The 15,661-nt window shown below is 46.6% G+C and overlaps 1 protein-coding gene across 1 annotated transcript in view; it reads left to right on the top strand.

Moving 5' to 3' along the window:
* The window catches only part of mapkbp1 (mitogen-activated protein kinase binding protein 1), a 260,224-nt gene extending 244,915 nt beyond the window's left edge, over positions 1-15,309 (top strand). The window contains exons 28-31 of the mRNA XM_072265081.1: positions 5-254; positions 5,185-6,147; positions 9,575-9,660; positions 11,140-15,309. Coding sequence (XP_072121182.1) covers positions 5-254; positions 5,185-6,147; positions 9,575-9,660; positions 11,140-11,442 — 1,602 coding nt within the window. The 3' untranslated portion in view covers positions 11,443-15,309. The remainder of the gene's footprint in view (positions 1-4; positions 255-5,184; positions 6,148-9,574; positions 9,661-11,139) is intronic.
* The last annotated feature ends 352 nt before the right edge of the window (positions 15,310-15,661 follow it).

Raw genomic sequence — 15,661 nt, 5'->3', positions numbered from 1 at the left:
GCAGCTTACGGCAAACCTGAATTCAACCCCATGTAAAATCTCAGTGAAAACCTCACCCCGAACGGAATCCAGTCTTGTTCCAACATCTGTCAGAGCAATACACACCCAGAGAAAACGAAGCCTGGCTCTGGAGACACGGAAAGTATCCGTGGTGTCAGTAAAAGGACAGTCTTCCTCAGCACTTCCCAGTCCAGCTGCATCACCCAGTCCATCCATCAGAAAGTCCCAATCAGTCCATGACTTGATTCATGAAGGTAAGGAAAAAGATGATGCACCAAAATGATGAAAAACTTTCACTTGTTCCTGTCTACTGGGCTGTGCAAACGCCAAAAGTTTTGAATTGGACTCTTTCCAAACAAAGAATTAGTAAGAGAAAGATCTCCTATTCAAATGTGTCTCAGATTGTAGCCATCCTGACAACAGTGTGGGAATAATCAGTCAAATGGATGAAAGATGTGTTCTGTGCAATAAAGTGAGCCCTTCTGAGCCCTCCGGTGTCCCTGACAACGACACCTGCAAGAAGTGCACCCAGCTGCAGCTCCTGACAAACCGCGTTAGGGAACTGGAGCAGGAGCTGGAGGACCTGCGGATCATTCGGGAGGATGAGGAGATTATAGATCGTAGCTACAGGGAGGTAGTTACTCCAAAGAAGCAGAGGACAGGAAATTGGGTCACTGTCAGGCGAGGGAAGAGGAAAGGGCAGGCAGAGCAGGGTTCCCCTGTGGCCATTCCCCTCAACAACAAGTATACCGCATTGGATACTGTTGGGGGGGGATGATTTACCTGGGACAAGCTGCAGTAGCCGGATGTCTGGCACTGAGTCTGGCTCTGCAGTGCAGAAGGGAGGGGGGAAAGAGGAGAGCGGTAGTGATAGGGGACTCGATAGTTAGAGGTGCAGATAGGAGGTTCTGTGGTCGTGACAGTGTATCCAGGATTGTTTGTTGCCTCCCGGGTGCCAGGGTCAAGGATGTCTCTGATCGCTTGCATGACATTCTGAAGTGGGAGGGTTACCAGCCAGATGTCGTGGTGCACATCGGTACCAATAACATAGCAAGGAAGAGTGAGGAGGTCCTGGACAGTGAGTATAAAGAGCTTGGTAGGAAGTTGAGAAGCAGGACCTCGAGGGTGGTAATCTCAGGATTGCTACCTGTGCTACGTGCCATGAGGGTAAGAATAGGATGCTCTGGAGGAGGAACAAGTGGCTGAGGAACTGGTGTAGGGGGCAGGGTTTCAGATTTCAGGATCATTGGGACCTCTTCTGGGGCAGGTGGGACCTGTACAAGAGAGACGGGTTACACTTGAACCACAGGGGGACCAATATCCTTTCAGGGAGGTTTGTTAGTGCTATTGGGGAGGCTTTAAACTAGATTTGCAGGGGGATGGGAATCAGAGTGCCAGAGCTGACAGTGAGGCTGGAGTGAAAATAAATGATATTGAAAGTTTAAGCAAATCCACTGATAGAAAGGTTGTGAGTGGTGGTAAAAATCTTCTGAGGTGTATATATTTCAATGCTAGGAGTATTGCAGGGAAGGCAGATGAGTTGAGGGCGTGGATTGACACGTGGAATTATGACGTTATAACAATTAGTGGAACTTGGCTACAGGAGGGGCAGGACTGGCAGCTTAATATTCCAGGGTTCCGATGTTTCAGATGTGATCGAGGCAGAGGAATGAAAGGTGGGGGAGTAGCATTGCTTGTTAGGGAAAATATTACAGCAGTGCTCAGGCCGGACAGATTAGAGGGCTTGTCTACTGAGTCCTTATGGGTGGAGCTGACAAACAGGAAAGGTATGGCCACATTAGTGGAATTGTATTACAGACCACCCAATAGTCAACGAGACTTGGAAGAGCAAATCTGCAGAGAGATAGCAGGCAACTGCAGGAAACATAAAGTTGTGGTGGTAGGGGATTTTAATTTTCCATATATTGATTGGGACTCCCATACTGTTAGGGGTCTAGATGGTTTAGAGTTTGTAAAATGTGTTCAGGAAAGTTTTCTAAATCAATATATAGAGGGACCAACTAGAGGGGATGCAATATTGGATCTCCTGTTAGGAAACGAGTTAGGACAAGTGACAGAAGTCTGTGTAGGGGAGCACTTTGGTTCCAGTGATCATAACACCATTAGTTTCAACTTGATCATGGACAAGGATAGATCTGGTCCTAGGGTTGAGGTTCTTAACTGGAAGAAGGCCAAATTTGAAGAACTGAGAAAGGATCTAAAAAGCGTGGATTGGGACAGGTTGTTCTCTGGTAAGGATGTGATCGGTAGGTGGGAAGCCTTCAAAGGAGAAATTTTGAGAGTACAGAATTTGTATGTTCCTGTCAGGATTAAAGGCAAAGTGAATAGGAATAAGGAACCTTGGTTCTCAAGGGATATTGCAACTCTGATAAAGAAGAAGAGGGAGTTGTATGACATGTATAGGAAGCAGGGAGTAAATAAGGTGCTTGAGGAGAATTAAGAAGTGCAAGAAAATACTTAAGAAAGAAATCAGGAGGGCTAAAAGAAGACATGAGGTTGCCTTGGCAGTCAAAGTGAAGGATAATCCAAAGAGCTTTTACAGGTATATTAAGAGCAAAAGGATTGTAAGGGATAAAATTGGTCCTCTTGAAGTTTAGAGTGGTCGGCTATCTGCGGAACCAAAGGAAATGGGGGAGATCTTAAATAGGTTTTTTGCGTCTGTATTTACTAAGGAAACTGGCATGAAGTCTATGGAATTAAGGGAAACAAGTAGTGAGATCATGGAAACTGTACAGATCGAAAAGGAGGAGGTCCTTGCTGTCTTGAGGAAAATTAAAGTGGATAAATCCCCGGGACCTGACAGTGTGTTCCCTCGGACCTTGAAGGAGACTAGTGTTGAAATTGCAGGGGCCCTGGCAGAAATAGTTAAAATGTCGCTGTCTACAGGTGAGGTGCCGGAGGATTGGAGAGTGGCTCATGTTGTTCCGTTGTTTAAAAAAGGATCGAAAAGTAACCCGGAAAATTATAGGCCAGTAAGTTTAACGTCGGTAGTAGGTAAGTTATTGGAGGGAGTACTAAGAGACAGAATCTACAAGCATTTGGATAGACAGGGACTTATTAGGGAGAGTCAACATGGCTTTGTGCGTGGTAGGTCATGTTTGACCAATCTAATGGAGTTTTTCAAGGTGGTTACCAGGAAAGTGGATGAAGGGAAGGCAGTGGATATTGTCTACATGGACTTCAGTAAGGCCTTTCACAAGGTCCCACATGGGAGTTTAGTTAGGAAAATTCAGTCGCTAGGTATACATGGAGAGGTGGTAAATTGGATCAGACATTGGCTCAACGGAAGAAACCAAAGAGTGAAAGTAAAGAATTGTTTCTCCGAGTGAAGGCCTGTGATTAGTGGTGTACCACAGGGATCAGTGCTGGGTCCATTGTTATTTGTCATCTATATCAATGATCTGGATGATAATGTGGTAAATTGGATCAGCAAATTTGCTGATGATACAAAGATTGGAGGTGTAGTAGACAGTGAGGAAGGTTTTCAGAGCCTGCAGAGGGACTTGGACCAGCTGGAAAAATGGGCTGAAAAATGGCAGATGGAGTTTAATACAGACAAGTGTGAGGTATTGCACGTTGGAAGGACAAACCAAGGTAGAACATACAGGGTTAATGGTAAGGCACTGAGGAGTACAGTCGAACAGAGGGATCTGGGAATACAGATACAAAATTTCCTAAAAGTGGTGTCACAGGTAGATAGGGTCGTAAAGAGAGCTTTTGGTACATTGGCCTTTATTAATCAAAGTATTGAGTATAAGAGCTGGAATGTTATGATGAGGTTGTATAAGGCATTGGTGAGGCCGAATTTGGAGTATTGTGTTCAGTTTTGGTCACCAAATTACAGGAAGGATATTAATAAGGTTGAAAGAGTGCAGAGAAGGTTTACAAGGATGTTGCCGGGACTTGAGAAACTCAGTTACAGAGAAAGGTTGAATAGGTTAGGACTTTATTCCCTGGAGCGTAGAAGAATGAGGGGAGATTTGATAGAGATATATAAAATTATGATGGGTATAGATAGAGTGAATGCAAGCAGGCTTTTTCCACTGAGGCAAGGGGAGAAAAAAACCAGAGGACATGGGTTAAGGGTGAGGGGGGAAAAGTTTAAAGGGAACATTAGGGGGGGCTCTTCACACAGAGAGTGGTGGGAGTATGGAATGAGCTGCCAAACAAGGTGGTAAATATGGGTTCTTTTTTAATATTTTAGAATAAATTGGACAGATACATGGATGGGAGGTGTATGGAGGGATATGGTCTGTGTGCAGGTCAGTGGGACTAGGCAGAAAATGGTTCGGCACAGCCAAGAAGGGCCAAAAGGCCTGTTTCTGTGCTGTAGTTTCTATGGTTTCTATGGTAAGTGGTGTCATGGGAGTCTTGGCAATGGTTAGTTCTCAAGCCACACACACAAAATGCTGGAGGAACTCAGCAGGCCAGGCAGCATCTATGGAGAAAAGTACAGTCGATGTTTCGGGCCGAGACCCCGATGAGGGGTCTCAGCCCAAAATGTCAACAGTTCACTCTTTTCCAGAGATGCTACCTAGCCCGCTGAGTTCCTCCAGCATTTTGTGTGTGTGGCATTTGATTTCCAGCATCTGCGGATTTTCTCGGGTTAGTTCTGAAGCCTAATTGATGCTAAAGTTCAGTCACCTCTGCATTTTAGCTTTAAACACAGGTTTAAGGCATTGGGGGAAGAGCCATCTCAACGACAGAAGTGTGGTGGAATGGACCCTAATGTCCCAAAGACTGCTGATAGAGCAAATGACAGACAGTAGGTTTAAATACAAAGAGAAAGTGCCAGCAGGTGGGCTCCTCAACAAATGAAGCGAATCACACTGATGCAGACCTGTCTCTACAGGAGGTGTTGTGTCTCTCTGTGTCCTAGGTCCTACAGCGATGACCTCTCCCTGTAGAGATCCCAGTCCTCACAGGGAAATTGTGTGTGATGACTATTTTGTGCTGATAAGAATCTGATGGTATTGAGGCCCCACTGTTCCCAGGCTAAGCACAATCTCTGTCGTGGGGGAGAGCCTGGCTAATACTACAGCATCACGATGATGAGGCCTCTGCACAGCTCAAGAGAGCAGCAGTGATGAGATTGATTGAGTGACACAGCCCTTGTGAACCTGCTTTTTGATTAGCTCTGACTTTTGTCTTTGTCCTGTTTAGTTTGCATAACCAATACAACGCCTGCTGCGGTCACAACTGTAAAGCTGTGTCCCCACTCAGTGGCCGCCCCTGAGAAGGATGCCAGAACGAGCCAGCGAAGGACCACACCCCCTGGGTCCGGCAAAGTGGACGTCCCGTCGTTACCACTGGCAAAGGAGAGCGCTCAGGGAAAGACCATGAAACAGAAATCCTACATGAACCCCACCACCAGCTCCATAGCCAAAATGTCCCGCAGTGTTTCAGTGGGAGACAGCCTGAACCTCACTGGGAATGGCGAGGATCCATCGATTGTGGAAAGCAGTGCCAACGGTCAACCTCTGGAATTGTCGCCCAAGTCTTCGCCTTTAATTGACACGGACATAGTGACTGAAATCTCCCACAAACAGGAAATGACAAAACAGAACTGGAGAGAGACTGCAAGCTCCAAGCCTTTGTTGCAGCAGTCTGCAAGTTCAGCAGTGTCCCCTACTAATAACTCTCAGCCTAAGCTAAACCTTGGCACAAGGGCCAACTTGTTCCTCGATCTGCCCAAGCCGCTGCCTGACAAACCTTCCTTGGCTTCTTTCTCACCACCCATCAAGTTGAAGGCTTCATGTCTATCAGAGTGCATCCGACTGCCAGATTTACCGGGAGGAACAAAATGGAGCTCTTTGGCAGGCAATGTGCCCGACACACACAGGGAAATCCAGGAGAGGAAGGGGGACACTGCTCCCACACCTGGACAGGAGGTGGCTACTCCCTCAACTCCACGGGCCTTAGCCCAAAGTCCCCAGGAGACACAGGGGGTTAAATCTCGTCAGCCAGCAGCTTCCCATTGTCCACCTGCATCCAGGTTTGGCAGACTGCAGAAAGAACCCTCGGACTCTTTACCCAGATTTCTAGCCGCAAGTGGCCAGGCTGTAGGTATAGCCACAGCAGCAACCCACCCTTCGTTATCTGAAAAATCCATTCCAAAGGATGCAGGTATGAATGGAGTCCCAGCTTCTCCCTCCTCCACTCCAGTCTTGTTCTGTTTCCTTTGCTTTTATTTCCGTGATGTACTAGATTGTGGCGTGTGTCCACTGCTGAACACGCTGCTCTAGAACCCTTCTCACTCAAGTTTCCTCTCACTCCCCAACGATTGTGGGTTAATTGGCTCCATGGTGTGGGTGAGCAATGGAATCCAGATGCTGTTGATGGGAATGTGTAAAGTGGTAAGAGTGAATAGAGTCTTGATGGTTAGCATGGACTTGATGGGCTGAAGGGCCTGTTCCTATGATATTCACTGATGCTTCTGCCTGCCTCATTCCTCGTTTGCTTTATCCTAGTTATCTTGCAAATGACGTTTCCAAGTGAAAGCACTAATTATTTTCTCCCCTGCTCCTTTGTTCGTTCTCCCTCTTCTGCCTCGCACCGTTGGGCTGCTGTAGTCAGCTAGGTGCTCCAGGGCATCCCCTCCTCTGGCACTCCCTCCAATCCTGTGCCTCGTGCAGGGAGCACTGGTCGGATAGAGCTCAGTGACTCGCTGTGAGGGTCAATCACATCCTGAGGCATGGTGCTGCAGCCCTGCTAACTCTTAACAGCACGGGACCTGCACCACACCTTAGCTTTCTTACTGTCAGCAAACTAAGTGTTTTACATGCCTGTCACCACACGGATTAGTGGCAATAAGCCACTCGGCCCCAGCTGCCTGCTCTGCCAGTTAATGGGATTGTGGCCGTTCTGGTTGTAGGCTCTGTTCCTTCAAACCCCGGTACCCTTTCCTCCCCTTGCCTTCAAGAATCTACCTTAAAAATAGACAGACATTGACTTCACCACTGCCCAGAGGGAGACTCAAAGCTTAAGACTCAGGAAATAGACTCAAAGTCTATTTCCTGAGGAGACTGAGGTCCTTTAACATCTGCCGGACGCTGCTGAGGATGTTCTACGAGTCTGTGGTGGCCAGTGCTATCATGTTTGCTGTTGTGTTCTGGGGCAGCAGGCTGAGAGTAGCAGACACCAACAGAATCAACAAACTCATTCGTAAGGCCAGTGATGTTGTGGGGATGGAACTGGACTCTCTGACGGTGGTGTCTGAAAAGAGGATGCTGTCCAAGTTGCATGTCATCTTGGACAATGTCTCCCATCCACTACATAATGTACTGGGTGTGCACAGGAGTACATTCAGCCAGAGACTCATTCCACCGAGATGCAGCACAGAGCGTCATAGGAAGTCATTCCTGCCTGTGGCCATCAAACTTTACAACTCCTCCCTTGGAGGGTCAGACACCCTGAGCCAATAGGCTGGTCCTGGACTTATTTCCTGGCATAATTTACATATTCCTATTTAATTATTTATGGTTTTATTACCATTTAATTATTTGTGGTGCAACTGTAACAAAAACCAGTTTCCCCCAGGATCAATAAAGTATGACTATGACTATGACTAAAAGACCTCTGAACCATCTTCGAGAGAAAAAAGTCCACCTTTTTTCTGCCTTGAATGGACGCCTCCTTATCTTCAAACAGCAACTCCTAGTTTTCGATTCTCTCCATAGCCACCTTTTCTAAACGAAGGGCCCGCACTGTGATGCACCTGGCCCTCGTGAGCCCCATGCAAGGTGTTCGCAAAGACTGATCCGTCGCAGCCCCTACTTCCACCACAACCCGGGAAATACTTGTCTGCCTTTGGAAAGGATGCAGAATCAGTCTACCAGGGCTTGAAGTTGTTCAGATTTGAGGATAGGTCGCATAAACGTGGTCCCTTTCCCATGTGATGCACAATATTAAAGCAATGAGTGACATTGGTTAAACACAGATTTGGTAACTAATGTGCAGAACACTTCCATTCACTGTGCAAGGGCAACTCTGAGCTTCCAGCTGCCTGTCACTCTTAACCCCATCCCACCCACCACTGCGATAGCCTCCCACTGAGTGCAGCGTCTTCAGCCCAGAAGGCTGAGCCGGCTAGAGGACTGGGAATATTCAGAGAAAGAAGATGCATGATACAAGGGGTGATTGATAAGTCTGTGGCCTAAGGTAGAAGGAGTCAATTTTAGAAAACCTAGCACATTTATTTTTCAACATAGTCGCCTCCTACATTTACACGCTTAGTCCAGCGGTCACGGACCCCCGCCTTGTAGAAGTCGGCGTCTACAGCAGGGGTGCTTGATAAGTTCGTGGCCTGGGGTAGAAGGAGATGAGTTATACAGCTCTCATTACATACACGTGCAGTTCAATGCTTTGAATGAAAAAGCAGAAAGTTTCAAGTTAATAACTCATCTCCTCCTCAGGCCACAAATTTATCAATCACCCCGATGTGAACCACTTTCTGGAGGTCAAAGACGCCGACTTCTACAAAGAAGGGATCTGTATGCTCCACGACCGCTGGACTAAGTGTGTAAATGTAGGAAAAATAAATGTGCTAGGTTTTCTAAAATTGACTCCTTCTACTGCAGGCCACGAACTTATCAATCACCCCTCGTAGACATGGTCTGGAAACCAAAGAACAGGTGGAACGGGTACAGACTGAGAGAAAAGAGCTGGAGGAGATCAGCCACGGTGATGATGAATGGCGGTGGGGGGGGGGGGGAGTAGTCAGGAGGGACCAAGTGGCTGTCTCTTGCTCCTATACTCATGTGTTTGTATGTTCTTGCCCTGTCCAAACGGAGCCCAGTCCTGACACATGGTCATCCACTTCCTACAGTACATTAACTCAGGTTAGCTCTCTCCACAGGTGCTCCCTCATCTTCTGGCTATTTCCAGGTCTCCCCGCTATTTCTGATTTCTGTTCTGCCCCTCACCTCTCAGTGGCCTCCCTCTACCAAACTGATCAGCTGTTATTAGCGATCATTCACCACCCTCTCCCAGATGGCATCTGCACTTCCTGTGTTCACTGGACAGCCTCGTTCTCCACCCTACCACAGACACTTCCTTTGTTCTCCCCGGCACCCCTCTCAACGTAAAAGCTGCCTGTTTCCCTCACCCTTCCGGTTCTGTTGTGAAGGGTTTTCAAGCTGAATCATTAAACCTGTTTCTGCCCTCAGTGATGCTGGCTGGTCTGTTGATTAATGACATTCTGTTACCAATCTGAGATCCCTGGCATCTGTAGGTTGTTGCTGCAGAGGGGATGTGGATTTCTGTTCATTGCTGGAAGTAGTAGAGGGGACCTTGGGAGAGATCGTTTCACTCAGCAAATACTGGAACTTCCTGCTAGAAAGGGGAGTCGAGGTGGACTATCTCAGCACAGAGGAGAAAAAAAACCTGGTGAAGACTGAGGAGATAACACCCGTGAGGCCACAGGCTAACAAAATCTGTTTTTATCTGGCATGGTCCCCATGGGCTGAACGGCTTGCTTCTGTGCTATTAATGTCTAGTTCATCCAGTGTAAAGGTATTGTGGGTACCAAATAGGAATTTTATTTTCTTGGCAGGTCCAACAGTCAGCGTTCAGAGCTGCAAACTCCTGGTGAGTGAGCTACACAGTTGTCTACAGAGGGCCCTGAACCTGTACCGGACGGTGAGTGGTAGCGGCTGGTTTATTATTGCCACTTACAGGGAAAAGCTTTCGTTTCCACGCCAACTAAACAGACCATTCTGACCTTCGGCACATCAGGGTGCTACAGAAGGAAAGCAGCAACAGCATGCAGAATAAAGTGTTACAGTCACGGCCTCAGAATAGAGGGACATCCATTTAGAGCGGAGATGGGGAGGAATTTCTTTAGCCGGGGGGCGGGGGGTGGTGGAGAATCTGTGGAATTCATTGCCACAGGAGGCTGTAAGAGGCCAGTTGGATGTAGTTGAGGCGAAGGTTGGTAAGTTCTTGATTAGTTGGGGCATGAAAGGTTACGGGGAGAAGGCAGGAGAATGGGGTTGAGAGGGAAATCGATCAGCCATGATGAAAACTCAATGGGCCGCATTGCCCAATTCTTTTCCAATGCCTTATGGTATTATAGTTACAGAGAAGGTGGCAGCTGACAGTAAGCTGCAAACGCCACGGTGTGTTGATTGGGAAACCAGCAGTTCATACCAGATGTTCATTCAAGAGTCTGACGGCAGTGGTATAGAAACTGTTCCTTGAGCCTGGTGGTACACCCTTTCAAGCTTTTGTATCTTCTGCCCAAGGGAGAGGGGTCTTTGTTCACATTGGCTACTTTCCCAGGGCAGCCAAGATACATCCAGATAAGATGCTTTCTATGGCGTATCTATAAAAATTAATCAGCTGGGACATTTTCTCAGCTTCTGAGGAAGTAAAGAGGTTGGTGAGCTTTCTTGGCCGTGGCACCAAACAGATGGGACCAGGACAGGGCAATGTTGATGTTTATACCGAGAACTTCAAGCTCTCAACTATCTCCACTGCGTTCGGAGCAGGTGCATGGCTTAGAGCAGTGTTAATTCCATGGGGTGTGGGTGTTGGCAGAGCCTCCTCAGAGAATGAGAAACCATTGCAGGTGCTCCCTTGTGTTTAAGCCTTGTTTCAATAATACTGGGTATGATCACACCTGTGGCACTAAGCACAGGTTCAGTTAAAAGGGCTACACTTGCAGTTCACTGAGCTGATTCATAAGATGAAGGGGTTATCTTAAGTGGAAAAGATGAATGAATTAGATCTGTACATCACCATCTATAGTCACCTGGGTATTTATACTCCTTGGGTTTATTGGAAAGAAGTGACTTTATTGGAATGTAAGGTTCTGAGGGGTCTCGACAGGGCGGGTGTCGAGAGGGTGTTGTTCCCTCTCCAGGGAGAATGGAGAATCAGGAAGCAAAATTTCAGAATAAGGACCGCTCTCTGAAGATGGACAAGAGGAGGAATTTCCTCTGTCTGAGAGCCTTGACTGATGGAATCCTCCAGCGCTTTTGAGAAATATGAGAGTCAAGGTTTTCGGGAAACAAGCAGGAAAGTGGGGCGAAGATCAGATCAGCACAAATTTTAGAGACAGTTGCACTTAGGAAGGGATGATGGCTTGCTCCTTATCTTCTTTCTCATTCTTTGCAGGTAACCAGTGATAAAGACCCCTCCGCTGAGAGCTGCCAGGTCAATGCCGTTCTCTCCGAAACATTTTCCTCTGTGAGGAAGGAATTGGACTGTCTTCTGTGGCCAGGCACAGGCCCCGAGCTACCTTCCCAAGGGCCAGGCCACATATCTAACCAGGCCAGTAATCCCCCAGTGAGGGGGCAGGGCTTTGAAGACAAGAAGATGCTGGCTCTGCTGGAACAGTACTCTGAACTCTTACTGCAGGCTGTGGAACGAAGGTTAGACCAGAAACTAGCAGCAGGGAGGCAAGATGCAGAGCTGTGAAGCCTACAGTACACAGTGCAATCATTGGCTTGCTCCTAATCCCTCCACAACCATATCAACAAACACAGTCTTTCTACTGGATCACCCTCCCAGCTTCCTGATCCCAAGGAACATGGGTCTGGTGTCTCAGTACGGCCATTCTTCCTACATTGATTTGCCAATTAGTCTCCTGCGCGTCTGACCCTGTAAGGCAGAGTTAATGGCTCCTCAGCAGTGCCCCCTACCACACTCTCCCCATTTGGACCCCTGCCCTCCAGTAGAGCCTGGAGAGAGATGCAAAGAGCTCCTGCCTTGGCCTACTGGCAAGGCTGGGAGTCTGGTGATCCTTGGGCATGAGGGGAGACCTGTTTTACTTTGTCACCCAGAGAATGAACTGTAATGACACACGGCACAAATGTGGGAAAGCTGAGGCGGAATGATGCAAGTGATACGTTGTCTCCTTCAGTCTTGAGATGAGGGTTAGGTACCTCTCTTTTTCCATTTCCCATCTGCTCTGCACTTCCCTTTCAACCCCTCTTGCATTCCTGGTATTCCCCCCCCCCCCCCCCCACCTGAGCATCACTCTGGAACAATGATTACTGTTGTGTGAACCCGGATATGAACGGGAAGACTGTAACAGTCAGACTGGCTGCGGCCACCAAAACTTTGCTGACGTTCCCCTTGAGGAGAGAGAAAGCTGATGACGCAGTATGTGTTGGACAAATTCCTTACCACCCATGACATTAATTCACATTCCTGTAGGACAGACCATCGACTCTTACCCACTCCTTCCCTCTTCCCCTGCTGCAACAATAATGTCTTATTTACCAAAACACCAATGTCTGCTTATATCTTGCTGAAATCAGAATGAAACTGCTGAAGGGTTTCTTCACCATGAGCATGATGTGCTAGCACGATCTCCATCTACACTTTGCTCTGTGAGAAATGCTCTCAGTCAGTCACTAAGCCGTGAAATTCAGGCCCCTCGGGCAGACTCGTCCTGAGCTGTGCTCTCTTTGAGATCCCAGCCCTCTGACGTTTTCCAGAAGTTATTGCCCCATCACATTCCCCAAGAATCATATTCCTTTAAGTTTAGTGGTCCAAAACACTGCTCCTGAATTGACTGCTGAATCATTACCCAAAATTCATCCTCCTCCACATTGTCCCCAAATTCACCCTCCTCCACATTCCCCCGAATTCACCCACTTCCACATTCCCCCGAATTCACCCTCCTCCATAGTCCCCCTGAATTCACACTCCTCCCCTTTCCCCAATGGATATCAGGCTGTGTTCAGATTCGAGGGGGAGCTGAGTGGTGTGGCTTCAGTACCAGTTGAAGAATAGAGATGCCATTTGTGATATCCTGTAGCAGAACGGGGAACTGCAGTGGTGTGACCTGTGTTTGATCAGTGGAGCAGAATGACACAGCTAACTAATGCCTTTGAATTGACCTCTGTGGTCCTTTTGGGATGGATTTGCTTGGAGTGTAGACCAAGAGTGGGCAGGAGTGTGAGAAGTGGGGGAAAGCTCTTCAGCCTTGGATTATGGACGAGAACTCTCAAACCCCGGACAGGAACATTATGCATGTAGAGAAAGTTACCAGAACTTTAGATCGTTGACAGTAATCTCCTAAACTCTGGACAGGAACCACAAGAATGGATGGATGGATGGAAACATTCGAACTCCAGAGAGGAGTCTGAGAATGTGACAAGAATCTTCTTACCCAAACCTTGGCAAAAAGGAAATGTTATCTAAGGACAAAGTCTTTCATAGTGTTCTGTACATTGCTGATGGCAGGAGCCTTATTTCTTTGCTATTCCTGACCTTTTAGTATCTCCTTGCACTCTATGCTCCCTCAGGAAGATGATAATGCAAAACTTTACTACATCAATTAAGAGAGAGCTTCGTTTTTTTTCTACAAGAAGCGAATCTCCAGTACTTTGCTGTGTGTGATCTAAACTGTGAGGTCTCTGCACATCATTGAAAGAACTTGCACCTGGTTGTCGGAATCCCTCAGCAGAGGTCACTGGCTTTTTTCCTTCCGTACAAGAAATGTCAATTAAAAAGACCAGAATTGAGAATAGACAAACTTTGTTTTTCTTTTTGTAAAGACTTCTTAAAAAAATTAACTTTAAAAAAAAACTGCACATTTCGCAGAGACTTCGTACAAATGTTCAAAGAAGCTGCATGCTTTTGGAGAAGTGTTTCAAGTATTAAAAACTGCCTTACCTGTGTGTGTAAAGAAATCGCGTGGTGTGATATGGAGCCGTGGATATCTGGAAGGATCTGTGTGACCCAGATTTCAGCCAGGCAGTGGTGGAAGAGGCAAAAAATGCCATTTCCCTCTGTTTTGCCAGGCTGGGGAAGATACAGGTCAATGCTTTCTGGAGATTGGTGCATGTTAATGCAAGGGCTGTGACCCTCGGTCACAGGGGAATTGGACCAACCGGTGTCAGGGCGTATGTGTGAAGAATGGCCACAAGGAAGTTAGCAGCTTGGGACCAGCAACCATTTTTTATCTGTTTTGTGAAATTCAATGTGAGCATGGTGGCATCCGCCTTTTGGTACCAGCAGAGTCAGTGCCTTCTCTCACAATTACCAGCAGAGTTGGTACTTTCTCTCTCGGGTACCAGTAGAGTTGGTACTGTCTTCCTCAGGTACCTGCAGAGTTGGTAACTTCTCCCTCAGGTACCAGCAGAGTTGGTACTTTCTCTCTCAGGTACCAGTAGAGTTGGTACTTTCTCTCTCAGGTACCAGTAGAGTTGGTACTTTCTTCCTCAGGTACCAGTAGAGTTGGTAACTTCTCCCTCAGGTACCTGCAGAGTTGGTAACTTCTCCCTCAGGTACCAGTAGAGTTGGTAACTTCTCCCTCAGGTACCAGTAGAGTTGGTACTTTCTCTCAGATACCAGCAGAGTTGGTACCTTCTCTCACAATTACCAGCAGAGTTGGTACCTTCTCCCTCAGATACCAGTAGAGTTGGTACTTTCTCTCAGATACCAGTAGAATTGGAACTTTCTCTCAGATACTAGCAGAGTTGGTACCTTCCCTCACAATTACCAGCAGAGTTGGTACCTTCTCCCTCAGATACCAGTAGAGTTGGTACTTTCTCTCAGATACCAGTAGAATTGGAACTTTCTCTCAGATACCAGTAGAGTTGGGACCTTCTCTCTTAATTACGAGTAAAATCGGTGCCTTCTCCCTCAGAAACCAGTAGAGTTGGCACCCTCTCTCTTGCTTACCAGTCGGGCTTTGTATTCTCCTTTCCATGGTGACGGCTGACTTTTCCTGAATGTGCCAATGATTGGGGTGCCTTCTAGCGGTATCTGCTGCCTGGGATTTGCTCCTGATAAATCTGTAACAGGTCTGCTACATGGGGTCTTATTTATAATTTTTTAATTGTTGTAGTCACTCAATCAGAGAAGCTCCGCGCTTACAATGTAACAATGGAGTTGTGTGGGTACTGTAATCCCAAATTCTTTTTCCGTGGTTGAAATGTGAAGAACTAAAGAGACCTCCGAAGAGACTGAATATCTCTTATATCTGCAAGGTGAAGGACCAGGGAACAACTTTTGTGTGCATGAAGAGTTTTTGCATGGTGCATTTGATATACACATGTTGAGAGTACAGATGGTGCATGCTGAGAGTCTTTTTCAACTCTAATATCTTTGAATCATTGTTCTTTAAGATTAATTTGTACCAATGTATTTTATAATGAAAGCAATGTTTCATTTCTACAGTGGGTTACCAAACTAATTTTTAAGCTGGTTGTTGTGAATGCGTTTTATCTCTGTGTTCCTTGCAAAAAGTGAGTTTTTTTAATCTGGTTTTTGTTTCCAACTTGTACAGCTTGTTGTTCATGAATTAAATATTTGCAATAAAATCCCAAAATTTGGGAGAAAAGATTTGGAAGAATTCTTGTTGAAGTGAACACAGCAATTCATGAACTAGTGAAATTTCTATTTGATTATTAAATCAATGTTAATCCCTCAGCTGAAATGGTCTGTCCCTTATCGTCTGAGTCTGTGTACTGTTGGCCCCACTACCACGGTGACTATAGTTCAGCACAGCAGATGCCCTAAAACTTGGTGCAGAAAGGCATGAGTTTTGTTAAAAGCACTTTTCACTCACTAAAAAATACATTGCAGTTAAATTAAAGCATCTTGGTGTTGCTGAACTTGCATATACTCTATATCTGTCTCCGTGAAAGTCTCTAAACATTCGAAAGTTTGTATGTTTTAT

The sequence above is a fragment of the Mobula birostris genome, chromosome 1 (genome assembly GCF_030028105.1).
Source record: "Mobula birostris isolate sMobBir1 chromosome 1, sMobBir1.hap1, whole genome shotgun sequence".
NCBI lineage: Eukaryota > Metazoa > Chordata > Chondrichthyes > Myliobatiformes > Myliobatidae > Mobula > Mobula birostris.
The sequence above is the reverse complement of the archived record's forward strand: the minus strand, read 5'-3'. Positions and strand labels throughout refer to the sequence as shown.